The sequence below is a fragment of the Octodon degus genome, unplaced genomic scaffold (assembly GCF_000260255.1).
Source record: "Octodon degus isolate 3935 unplaced genomic scaffold, OctDeg1.0 scaffold00003, whole genome shotgun sequence".
NCBI classification, from domain to species: Eukaryota; Metazoa; Chordata; class Mammalia; order Rodentia; family Octodontidae; genus Octodon; species Octodon degus.
In genome coordinates this window covers 25,490,130-25,502,111 of record NW_004524579.1, presented here as the reverse complement: position 1 = coordinate 25,502,111, position 11,982 = coordinate 25,490,130, and the positions used below count along the sequence as shown (strand labels likewise).

General features: G+C 49.1%; 1 protein-coding gene across 5 annotated transcripts in view; it reads right to left on the bottom strand.

The window, feature by feature from the left end:
- Positions 1-11,982, bottom strand: part of Ctif (cap binding complex dependent translation initiation factor) — a 315,277-nt gene that overhangs the window by 196,082 nt on the left and 107,213 nt on the right. For 4 of the 5 annotated variants that reach the window (XM_023714714.1, XM_023714712.1, XM_023714720.1 and 1 more), the window contains one exon: positions 6,675-6,746. The exons of the other annotated variant lie outside the window; for it this stretch is intronic. In XM_023714714.1, the coding sequence (XP_023570482.1) occupies positions 6,675-6,746 (72 nt within the window). The remainder of the gene's footprint in view (positions 1-6,674; positions 6,747-11,982) is intronic. 5 annotated transcript variants of the gene reach the window in all.

Here is an 11,982-nt window from a genome sequence, read left to right as displayed (position 1 = left end):
TGCTGATAGGAATGGAGCAGCATCTTACTCTTGAATCCACCACTTCCATCTCCCCTTACTTGAGCAGCACCCAACTCAAGCCATCTACTCAGGCCATTGTTAAGCCATTTTTCAGTCCTTGCTTCCTCATCGTCTTTCTCCTCCTTTCATCTGGTCCAACAGCCTGCCTATTCCCAAAGGCACAGATTGTGCCTCATGTCCCAGAGACAGAGGCCATGCTTCAGAATGACTGTAACTCCCGCAGTTAGGATGCCTATTTGGGGGACTCCACTTATACATCTTTACCCTGTTCTATGTTACTGGACCTCTGATCTACAACAAAATGATCATCCAGAAGGTTCCAGCTCATGTATGTCTGCTGAGATCATAGGAGGTGCTCAGTAAAATACTGACTGAACAGAGAGCAGAGCCCCAGATACACACATGACATTCCTTATGCAGTTTATCCATGGAGGCTGCTTAAACAATTAGGCATTTTTACTAATGTATTAATTAGGGCTGACCAGATAGCTCAGCAGATTAAAGCATCTGCTTAAGGCAGACACAGGGACCAGGGTTCAGTCCCCTGAGTACTGTGCTGGCCTTGCTCCAGGGGTGCGTTGAGGCAGTGACTGACACTGGGCGTGGTAGCGCGTGCCTATAATCCCAGCACTTTGGAGGTTGAAAACAGGAGTATCACTATGAGTCCAATCTGTGTGTAGTGAGACCCTGTACTAAATACATTAAAAACAGTATTAATTGTACCACAATCTTCAAAATAGGCACTGAGCTAAATCCTATAATTACTGGAGGGCAGCAAGACAACTGACAGAAAGCTGCTTCTGCTCCTCTACAGGGCTTGAGGTGACCAGTCACCTGTTATCCCAAGTCAGCCACTGATCCTAGCCTGCGGGTTGGCTCAGGCACACGGAGCAAGGAGAACAGTGGAAAAATTGGAGAAACCCAGACCTGTGCTGGTGTCTCATGTTGTAAAGAGGTACTTGGCACCAGTGTCACTGTCTAGCTCTCTTGGTCGTTATGGAGTTCCTCTCATTATGGAGCAACTAGTACTTAGCATTCCAGGGGAGATGGGATCACAGGTCACCAGCCAAGATTCACAGACGTCAGACACTCCCCCTTCTTTCCCAGGGATTTGTGAATGACTGATAAGCAGGTGTGCTCACCAGGCTCCCAGGGAAGAGCTCATCATCTTGTTCAACAGCCAGCACCTCAAGCCAGCAAGTCCTTCATCTTGGAAGTCCTTCTCAAGGTCTAATTTGAGGCCGTGTTGTGTTGGGTACATGCATTTTTCTTTCTTTGGCACTTCTGTGCAGATGAAGAAGAGCTGCTTGCTGGCCCTATACAACTTTTCATATGCCTTAGATTTCATTCCTGAATTTTTGTTTTTTTTCATTTATGTATTTGGTACAGGGTCTCACTATGCAGTTTGGACTCATAATGATCCTCTTGTTGTCAGCCTCCCCAGCATTGGGATTACAGGTGTGCACCATCATTCCTGTACTTGGTATCTGGCTCAGCACATCCTGGGGGTGGGGCTGGCACAGCATGTGGGACCAGGGATCGAATCCTGGTCCTTGCACTTGACAAAGCAGGTGCTTAGTCCGATATTTCTGAATCTTTAGTCCCCTGCCAGTACCTTGACATATTTTCTTAATACACTGCTGTCGTAGTCTCTCATTTCAAGTGCTTTCTTTTCAACCCTCCCCACCCTACTCTCTGCTACAACAAATGGCTGGGGACCATTGCAAGTCCAAAGCAAATGACTAGAGGATTTCCTAAGTGATGGGTCACTTAGGAAAGGGGTGCCAGGATGGCAAGCAATGCCAGCCATGGGTGAATCCTGGTATCGGGAAGCTGGTTAGGTCTCTCGAACGCCTGCTTTTGGTTATTGTTCTGTACTCTCTGGATCTTTTTCCTCCTACTTCATGGGACTCAGCCTGCCCTACCTAGGCTGGCCCTGTGCCTCTGAAAAGATTTGGAGAGGTGAGTAGGTTTTCTTGACATTAGTTGGAATGATAAAAGAATGAGGACCAAAGAAGTTTGCTGTGAATGAATAAACAGCCCCAGTGCAGACTATGCCCCTGTGGTGTTGTACCTGAGTTCCTGGCTCAGGGCAGGGCTACGACCCATCACACAGTGCTTCCTAGGTGGAGCACAGGATCTCAACACCATCCTGCTGAGCTCTACTTGCCTGGATATTTGTAGCCAGGGCAAAAGAGTTGGGGGATGCCACAGTAGCCAGCCACTCCTTTATCTTGATTCAGCTTCAGTTTCCCTAAAACTAATTCTCCTCTATAGATCAAGGTGGGTTAGCAAAGCCACCCTACTATGCTAAGACCCCCAGAAAGAGTTGGTACCACTAAATGAAAAGAGTATGCTAGGAAATGACTGCATAGCCTGCCTGAGTCAGCTCACCATGGTCTCAGGCATCTTAACTGCCTGCCCGATACATGCATAGCCCTAGGCCAGAGGGCACCAGGGATGTGAAGACAAGTCTATCCTCTCTCTTCCTTAGGGTTGATCAGCCTGGGGGCAAATGTACATAGAATCCTGTGAATGCAACATGAGTGACTGGGATCTGTCTAGATCAAGGGGTGCAAGAGGAGGAGCTGGGTGTGCTCAGGGGGAGAGTAGTGTCCCTAAGAATTGTCATGTGTCTCTGGTGGGTCAGGTTGCAGGGGTCTTTGGAAGACAGATGGGCTATAGCATCTCCTCAGGGGTCCACCCAAAAGATGCTCTTCTGGCAAGCAGTCCCCAGATCTCCCTCCTTCAGAGGCCCCTGCAGGATAGGTGAAAGCAAGATAGAAATAATGCCACAGGCCAGCTGCCCAGGGCTTTCCTGCGGCACGGTCACACAAAAGGTGCTAACCATGGGCAGGGGAGATAGTTTGGTAGTCTAAGTACCTGCCTGGCAAATGCAAGGACCTGGGTTAGGTAGAAGGATCAATACAAGTTCAAGCTGCATAGTGAAACCCTTTACCAAATAGATAAATACATAATTTTTTTTTTTTTTTAAAGATGCTAACCAGCTGTGATTCCTCCACAGAGGACACCAGGAGATGGTGTTTCATGAGCAGAGGCCAGAGGCACCACATTGGTGCTCCCACTGGTGGGGGCACCAGGGGCCGTGGATGTAGACCTAGAGAGGGCAGGAGCATGAGGGGTACAGAGCATGGCCTACAGCGCTGAGCTCTGGCACCAGCCCTAAATGCCCACCTGAGTTGTGGCAATCTTGTTCTTGTGAACCTAATGTCTGTACCTGGTTCAGTCCTCCAGCATCTAAATATTGGGGTTCCCATCACAGGAACAAGGTCTCAGGAGGTCTCATCTGGTTTCAGGCCTCCAGTCACTCCTGCCTTCTCATGCAGGATGCCGCATGACACCCAGGTGCACACCTCAGCCTGCCCTGAGGAGAAAGGGCTCCACTCACCTCCGCACCTCATTTCCTTCTTTCTTTTTTAATCCTTTATTTATTTGGTACAGGGTCTTGCTATGCAGCTTGGACTCATAGCAATCCTCCTGTCTCAGCCTCCCCAATGCTGGGATTACCAGCGTACACCACCATGCTGGGTTTCAGTGACCAGCACAGTGTACCTGGAATGGCATGCAGTACTGGGGATTGAACCTGGGTCCTTGTGCTTGCCTAAGCAGGTGCTTAGACCACCAAGCTATCCTCAACCCCCCCCATTTCTGACCTCTGGCTTCCTGTGGTCAGGAGCCATGAGCTGGGCATTCTTTCACACCTGGGTCTTGTCCTTCTAACCAATGCTGAGGCTGCTAAAGCAGGCCATGGCATCAGGCCTACCCGAGGCTTAGCACCAGATCCCTGCCAGCACTGTTGTTGGTGACTGTCTAGGAAATCCTGCCTGTAAACACCTGCGTTCTCCAGCATTTGGATGTGTCACTGGCTTTAAGCAGCTTTCCACAGCACAGGGGCATTGCCCCACCAGGCTCAGGCAAACTAGCCCTCTGCAGCCTTTCCCACATTCCAGATCCAAGCCCGACAGGCCCTGTGCCTAAGACCCACAGGGCACAGACTTTGTGGCTACACAGAGCGTGTTCCTGCAGGACCCTGGCTACTCTTGTGCTTTTTTCCTCTGAGATGAGCAGATGGGTTCCTCTTACGACCTCCATCCTTAGCCACAGCTTAGCAGTGGTCCCTTAGCGTGGCCTGTCAGAGCCCCCTCCCGGGGAGCCCTGGTCTCTGAAATGTCAGGGAAGGAGGTGCATTCACATGCAGAGACCCCATGTGCTCTCTCCTAGGGCTTCTCCTCCTCAGTATTTCAGCTCCACCTGCCAAGAGAGGATCTTTACGTTGCATCTTCACATGCTGTTACATTTCACTTTGCAGAACCTGCTCAGCCTAAGCTTCCCCATCTGCTTCCCAAAGGTGGGATTGGGTCAGCAGGTGCTCTAATGCCAGGTGCTGGGAGGCACAATACCCTGCTAGGGGGCAGCACCCCATAAGCCCCTAGTCCTGCTCCACCAGTCTAGGCCTCTGTCAGCTTCCCACCCTCCCTCCTCCAGGTAGCTGAAAGCCAAGCAGAGGAAGCTCTGAGGGAAGGGACTGATTGAGGTTGGGAGTGGATCTCAACCTCTAGGGCTCTGTCAGAAGTGACAGGGCCAGAACATAAGGGGACAGGGGCAGAAAAAGTAATGAGAAGGCAAAGCAGAAAGAACCCTACACTGGGAGGTTCCAGAACCAGCCACCTACTGACCAAATAACAGACAGCAGCCACAGACCAGCCTCTGATGTTCTCCATTGAAGGGCTCCAGCCCTGCCCTGGCACCCTCCCAGGTGTGAAGCCCCCACCCCTAAGCCAGCTTTGCTGCTTGAGACTTAAGAGGGTCTTCAGATGAGGAACCCAGAACGACAAGCAGAAAAAAGAGTTAGAGATGCTATGTGCAGTGGTGAAGCTGAAGGCCTGGGAGCATACTGGGGTCCCTGGAGGAGCCAGAGACAAAGGCCTCCTAGAAGGACACACAGTTCAGTAGGGCAGGTAAAAGTACCTGTGGGTATAGGGAGCAAGAGGCCATACACCCCATGGGCCTTAGTTTCCTCATCTGCAAGCTGCATGGGGCTGCCAGAAGGACTCCCAGAATCCCCTCTGGTTTTCATATGAGGAAACTGACGCCTGGTGAGAAAGAACTTGCCAAGTTTGTGGCAGAGTGCAAACCAGCTCCAGGGGCCCTCCCTCACTTGTCCAGGGCTTCTGTTATGACCTCCTTGCTAAGCAACAATCAAATGCACACATGCATACCAGTCCTACAATCAGAGTGAACCATCGGGGACAATTTTCTCACCTTGCCACAAGGCAGGAAAATCCTGCAGTCTGAAAAGGACCCAGAACTAAGGCCACCAGGCATCTTCTCTCAGGATAGAATACAGAAGGGCTGGTTTATTCATTGTAAAGGGATACAGTTGGGTGCAGCCCCCACATGTCCCTACAGCAGCTGAAGGATCAGAAGTCATGGGGCCTGAGGCGTGGCTAGGCTAGGGTAAGTGGTCTCATCAGTTTCTAATCCTACAGCTTCCTACTGGCAGGGATGAGGTATAAGCAGAACTAGCTGGGCCACCAGAGGTGTAGGGGCCCCGGGTCTGGAGGACAGCCCTTGAAGAGCCGCCACTCTCTTCCTTTCTGGTCACACAGCTGGCCCAGGAGCACTGAGGTCCTTAGTTACTAGCAGGCTCCAGCCCACTTGAGGACAGCTGTGCGCCAGGTTCCTCTGAGCTCCTCCCTAAAGAGCTCCCACCTCCCTACCCTTTGTAGTCCTGAAGCCAAAGTGACCTCCAGAGTGTCCCACCAGCACCAAAATCCCGAGTCCCAGTGTTCTCGGGTGTCAGTGTCAGTGCATGAGCCCCTAGCTTGGCCACCCAAGTGCTGCGTGATCTTCTACGGAGTGCTGCCTACTCTCTCTCAGTGGACATCTGTGTTGTCTCCTGACATTTATTATTACACACAATATTGCTACTGAAGGGAATGAATACACTTTCCTGGAGATTAATTAATACATTATTGAACAATCAATGGATCACAGAAGAAATGAGAGAAGAAATGTGAAAGTCTCCAGAACAGCCTGACAATGGAAGCACAATATATTCAAGCCCATGGGACACAATGAAAGCAGTTCTAAGTGGGAAAGTTATAGCTGTAAGTGCATGCATAAAAAGAACAGAGTGATCCCAAATAAAAAATGGAACAGCTCAAGGTCCTAGAAAAATAAGAATAATCTCAGTCTGAAACTAGCAGAACAAAGAAATTATGAAGATCAGAGTGAAAATTAACAAAAGTGAGACTTACAAGCCAACATAAAGGATTAATAGATCAAAGAAGTGGTTCTCAGAAAGGATGGGAAGGGAATTTGAGGATGGGTGAGATGGATGAGATGGGAGGAAGGGAAAGGAGAGGAGCCCGGGATATGTAATGTCCCGTTCCTTCAAGATGAATGTATTTACTGTGCATTGCAAAAATATATCAATAAAAACTGAGTGGTGGGCATGTTTGAGGGAGGGCTGCTTTGCTGGGGCCAGGAATTATGCGAGGGTTCCCAGAGGTACGGACTGTATCTTTGAATATCCCCCCTTCCTGCTTCCTGTGCGTCCCCACCTCTCAGAAGCCCACGAAAGCAAGACAGGTGACAACCCCAGGTGGAGCCCCGAGCTGGTCCCCTACCTGCTGTGGGGGTGCTCGCCCTCGGGAGAAGGAACTGCTGTTGTCCAGCTGCTCACTGCAGTCCGCTGTCCACTGCGAGGCAGAAAGGAAGGGTCAGTAATGGTGGGACAGGCTCTCAGGATCCCGGCCCCCAGGGGTGGTCCTGTCCCTCAGCAGAAGAGCAGTAAGAACTCGACAGTCTCAGTGGCAGATCCTTCCCCACCAGCAGGTCTCCAAATGCCACATCAAGGCAATCCCCGGCATATGGCTGGGGAAGGCAAATTCATTCCCTTCACCTAGCTGTACGGGAGTGATGGAGATCCAACTGTACTGAAAGTCAAGAAAGTGTGACAACAGGTCTTCTCAGTGTTGGCCAATGAGCTCCATGCTTCACTGTGGTTCTAGCCACAGTGATCCTTTATTATGTCAAGGATGGAGCCAGAGGACAGGCAAACAGGGGCAGCTTTTCCTGTATACCTAGCTCTACAAGCTGACAGTCCAGCCTCAGCAAAGAGCTCCAGGCTGGCCATCAGAAGCTGGGCTTCTGCCCAAAGAGCCAGGAGAATTAGCATGTCTCAAGGTGGCATCTGACAACCTCCTGCAGGACAGTCCCCAAGGTCATCCACACAGAGGACCCTGGGCACCCAGACCCTCCACCCACTGAATCAGACCCAGAAGGCCAGGCTGGGGACCAGCATGTTCACAAGGTCCCCCAGTGATGCACCAGAAATCTGAGAGCCTCTTAAGCTATGTGATCTTCCAGGCTTCATTTTGCCATCTATCAAATAAGAGCATGACGCTGGGCGACTCTGCAAGGTAGAGATGGAGGACTTCAAGCTACACAAGCACTGTGCAGACAATGCGGCAGGCGCAGAATGGCTCATCCTCTGTCAAGTGCTGTTTAGCTACAATGCAGCATCGCTACTGCTGTGTTAAATGTTAGCTGTTCTCTATGCTGAACATAGATCTTAACCTACAATTTGCGTGATATGCACAACACAGAGGGAGCTCACTCTGTGTCTGACATCTCCAGTCAAAACTGTGGGGGCGGAGGGCTTCAGATGAATACGGTCTTGTTTTCCTAAAACACCTGGTGGGCACCACCTCCTGACAGCGTGTTAAGGACACAACCTTTACACAAGAAAGACCTTTTATTACAATGCTGATGATGCAGGTGAGGTCCAAATATGCGGTAGAGCAGTTATCCAGCCGAAGTAAAATGACAGACACACACAAGACACTCATCTCATGGCCGGATTTTAAGAGAGACAAAAATCAATAAACTCTTAGTGAGACATTTTACAATCTTCTTTCCATACAGAAGTCTTTGAAGCCACTAGGCGAGCATCAGACTAAATGAGCCACGCGTCAGATGCTCAAGAGCCACACAGGGCCGGCAACTCTGGTGTTGGACAAGCTCAGGAGACACAGGCAAGGCAGCAGGTCCACTGCTTGTGATCCCTGCCCATCCATCTGCTGAGGGCAAGCTCGCCAGCCTCCACATAAGCAGGCTTTCAGCTGCTGGGGCAGGAGACGGGAGAAGGGAGAGGCTAGGCAAGCTCCTCTGTCTCTCTTTGGCCCGGCTTTGGCTGGCATTACTGGTAGTGACTGCGTCTTCATGGCTCCATCCCTCACTGACTGGCTTCTATGCTTGACTCTGGGGCAGGGCTCTGGCAACATGGTCTCTTCCTTTGTGCTTCATGTTAGCAGGCAAGTGACAGGTACATGCGGTGGCTAATTTCTGGTACTTGAGCTACACAGCTCTTTCATCATCCAGGTGATTGATGTTCTGCATGAAGTTCCCCAGTGGGTAACTGCAGTCACATAGTATCTTCCCCTACCCACCTATTTTTTTTTTTTTTTCTGTATTTTAGGGCAGGGTCTACAGGGTGTTCAGGGTCTTACTTCTAGATTGGACTCCTAGTGATCTGCCTGTTTACAGCTTCCCAAGAGCTGGGATCACAGGCATGTGCTACCACGCCCAGTCTCAATTGTTGTCTCAGTGAGCCCCAGGGGCGGGTCCAGCACGGCAGTTCCAGGGATCAAACCCATGGCCCCTGTGCCTGTTTGCAGGTGCTTTAATCTGCTGAGCTATTTGGCCAGCCCTTCCTACACACCTATTAAATGAAAAATCATAAACTCCTCAGCTCTCACTTTAACCAAGTGAGCGAGGGGGAAAGATGCTACCAGTAATAAGACATATCGACATCACAGGCTCCCAATCTGCTGCACAGAGCAGGGCACATACCTTCTGAGGTATTCTTGCCTGAAGTTCACAACCTCAACATAGTCACAAGCACATCAGACAGGCCACATTAATGAACTTTCTAGAAACTCAGAAACAATCAAAGAGTGAAAAAAAGAAAAGACCAAGTATCACAGGTTGGAGGAGAATAAGGAGATGACAATTGAATGTAAATTTGGATCTTAGAACAGACAAAAGGACAATAGCAGAAAAGCTAATGAGCTCTGAGAAAAATCTGTAGTTAATAGCAGTGGACCACTGCTAAGCTCTGATCATTATGCAGTTACATAAGATGTTTATCTTAGAAGTTGGGCGGCAGGAAACACTTGAAATAATTTTGCACCTTGGCCAAAAGTCTAAAATAATTTCAAGACAAAAATATGCATGTACACACATCCATACACTCTCTATGCATATACACATGTATTATGTAAATACTACGTATACATATACATGCATAAGTATGCATACACACATTTTGAATTGAAACATACATGTATGCATGCATGTACTTACATGTATAAGTATGTGATGTTAACACTACTTTAAAAGCAATTCCTTTGAGCTATGTAATATAGTGTTTCTCCTGTCCTAGGTGGAGCCTGGCTGACAGGGTGGGAACAGCTAAGACCCAAGGGGCCTATTGCTGGTGCTACCCTAGGGAAAAGGAAAGTTTTTCCCTTTCCAGGGGTCTCAAATACCTCAATCCCAGTGCCAGTCTGGGTCAGCCTGGTCCCAGCCGGTGGACCTTCCTGGGGGTGTGCCTAAGAGCAGGCTGCAGGCATGGCTGGATGCAGCAGACTTGCCCTGCATGGGAGAAGTCCTGGAGTGTCTCCCAGGGCCAGGGAGGTGGTCTTGCTTTGCCAAAGAGCATCCTCACTTCACATCTGCCAGCCACAAGTCATTTCCTGAGTGGCTTCTGTGTGAGAGATAGCCCTGCATGGGGCAGCAAGTATGCTGACCAGCAGTGAGGTTGGAGAGGGTCTGTACGCGGAGGATGAGAAGGAAGTGCTCCAAGCTGAGGCCCTGAGGAAAGGAACAGGGGCATCTAGGTCCTGGGGAAGAGTGAACCCAAAAGAGTCTGAGACGTCTCCGCCTTGGACTTGAGCTGAGCTTGTGCCAGGGCGCCACTCAGAGAAATGTGGGAGGTGGCACTGACCAGTGACAAGGGGGAGGGGGTTGGCCCCGGTGTAGCTCCATGGTTGTGGTAATACTGAGGGAAATGAAGAAAGGGACCCAGCACGTAGAAGATACAAGCAGTGGCAGAGGGGGCGTCTACATAGCGGAAGTTGAGCACGATGATAAAATCCACAGAACGCACTCAGCAACTCATGTGCAGGGCTGGAGATAAGCACAGTCTCACAAGGGCAGGGAGTGTTGTCCTGGCTTTCCCAAAGCCCAGGAAGATGGTGAGGGCTATCACACCACACCAAGCCCTACATACAGGGCTCACAGGGCTCCCCTCTCAAATGCCACAACCAAGCAGCAGCCCCAGGGATGTCCTCTCCATGGCTACTTTCATGTCACCTACAGGAGCAATGTTTCTTTCTGCCCTGGTCATCAGAGGCCTTAGGGACTCTCCTATCTGACTCCGAGGCTCATTCCGTCTCTGCCCAGACCCCACACTTGGCACCTCCTTCTTGTGTGCAGCCTACACCTCCTGCACCCTTTGGCTCCTCTGAATCACTGCCTGGAAAACCTCCACACAGACCTCCTGATCCGTATGAAGCGGTTCTAGAGGGTGGCCAGCCCTAGCTCTCCAAACCCTCTGCCTGGAGCCTGAGGTCTCACACATAGAACATTCCTCCTGGAAAGCAAACAGGCCTTGAGCTTCAGTACCAGGAAAGTCCTCTAGGGGGCGAAGGTGAAGTCTAGAGTCAGCCAAGATGTCTAGTACAAGATGCAGGAACCTGGGAGAAGACTTCTATATGGGAGCACAGCACGTGGAACTCACAAAGGTAGTGTCAGGGCCTCAACCATATATGTTATAATTTATAGCTCAGTTAAAAAATCTGAACCAAATAGGCCACAGTTAAAGATGTAACAATAGGGGCCGGGGAGATGGCTCAGTGGAATAAGTGCTTCCCCGGCAAGCACAAGGGTCTGAGTTCAATCCCCAGTTCTGAAAAAAAAAAAAAAAAAAAAGATGTAACAATAATGTAAGTATGGATATTTACTCTAAACTCAACATGGATGTTTATTATTCTCTGCTTTTATCTGTATAATAACATATTTTAATATAAAAGTAATTAAAATCATTTAATCATTTGCACCGCAGGGTTGGCAGTAGTTTTTGAGTAGACTTTCAGGAGGACAGGGGAGACCATGTGGCTCTAAGCACTGGACGAGAAAGGCAAAACTCCGTGGGACAGGCTGACCACACCAAATATAAAAGTATCTAAAGCTCCTGCCAGGGACTGGCCCTATTAGACACCAGAGACCACGACAAAGCAAGACCCTGAGTCATCACAAGAACAGAAAAAACAGATCAACTGATAAAACTACACCCATAAATAAATTAGCCTCTAAATGGGATCTTCATATGGAACAAAGACAGTGGTTTCAACAAGCAGAAAGGTGAGACTTGTCAGTGGCCATGTGCCACTGAGACAAGAGGCTTGCCATGAAAGGAAAATTACTGTAGACTTCTACCTGCCCCACCCACAGACAGAAAATTCCAAATTGATTAAAATGCTAGATACAAACTACATCAACATATAGAATTCTATGCATGTGACAAAAGAAATCCTTCACAAAAACAAGACAAGTGAGGGGCTACTTGCAACATGTATAATCAGTGATCAGCCACCAGGATATACAGAGGTTTCACCTAAATCGGATCGTTTTAAACTTGTCACATTTATCAGTGTTTCTTCCTTAGAGCCGTTTGTTTGGGCACAGAGACTGAGGCATATACTGTCTCTCAAGTAAATGTTTGTTTAAAAGAAAAAAGGGGGTAATAAATGAAAACAAGAGACAAGAAAAAAAAAGTTCATAGGACTGTCCTGCTACAAAATGCTGTACATGGTTAGATTTCTAAATTTCTGTGTAAAAATATGTAACTGTTCATTCCTATTTTTAAAA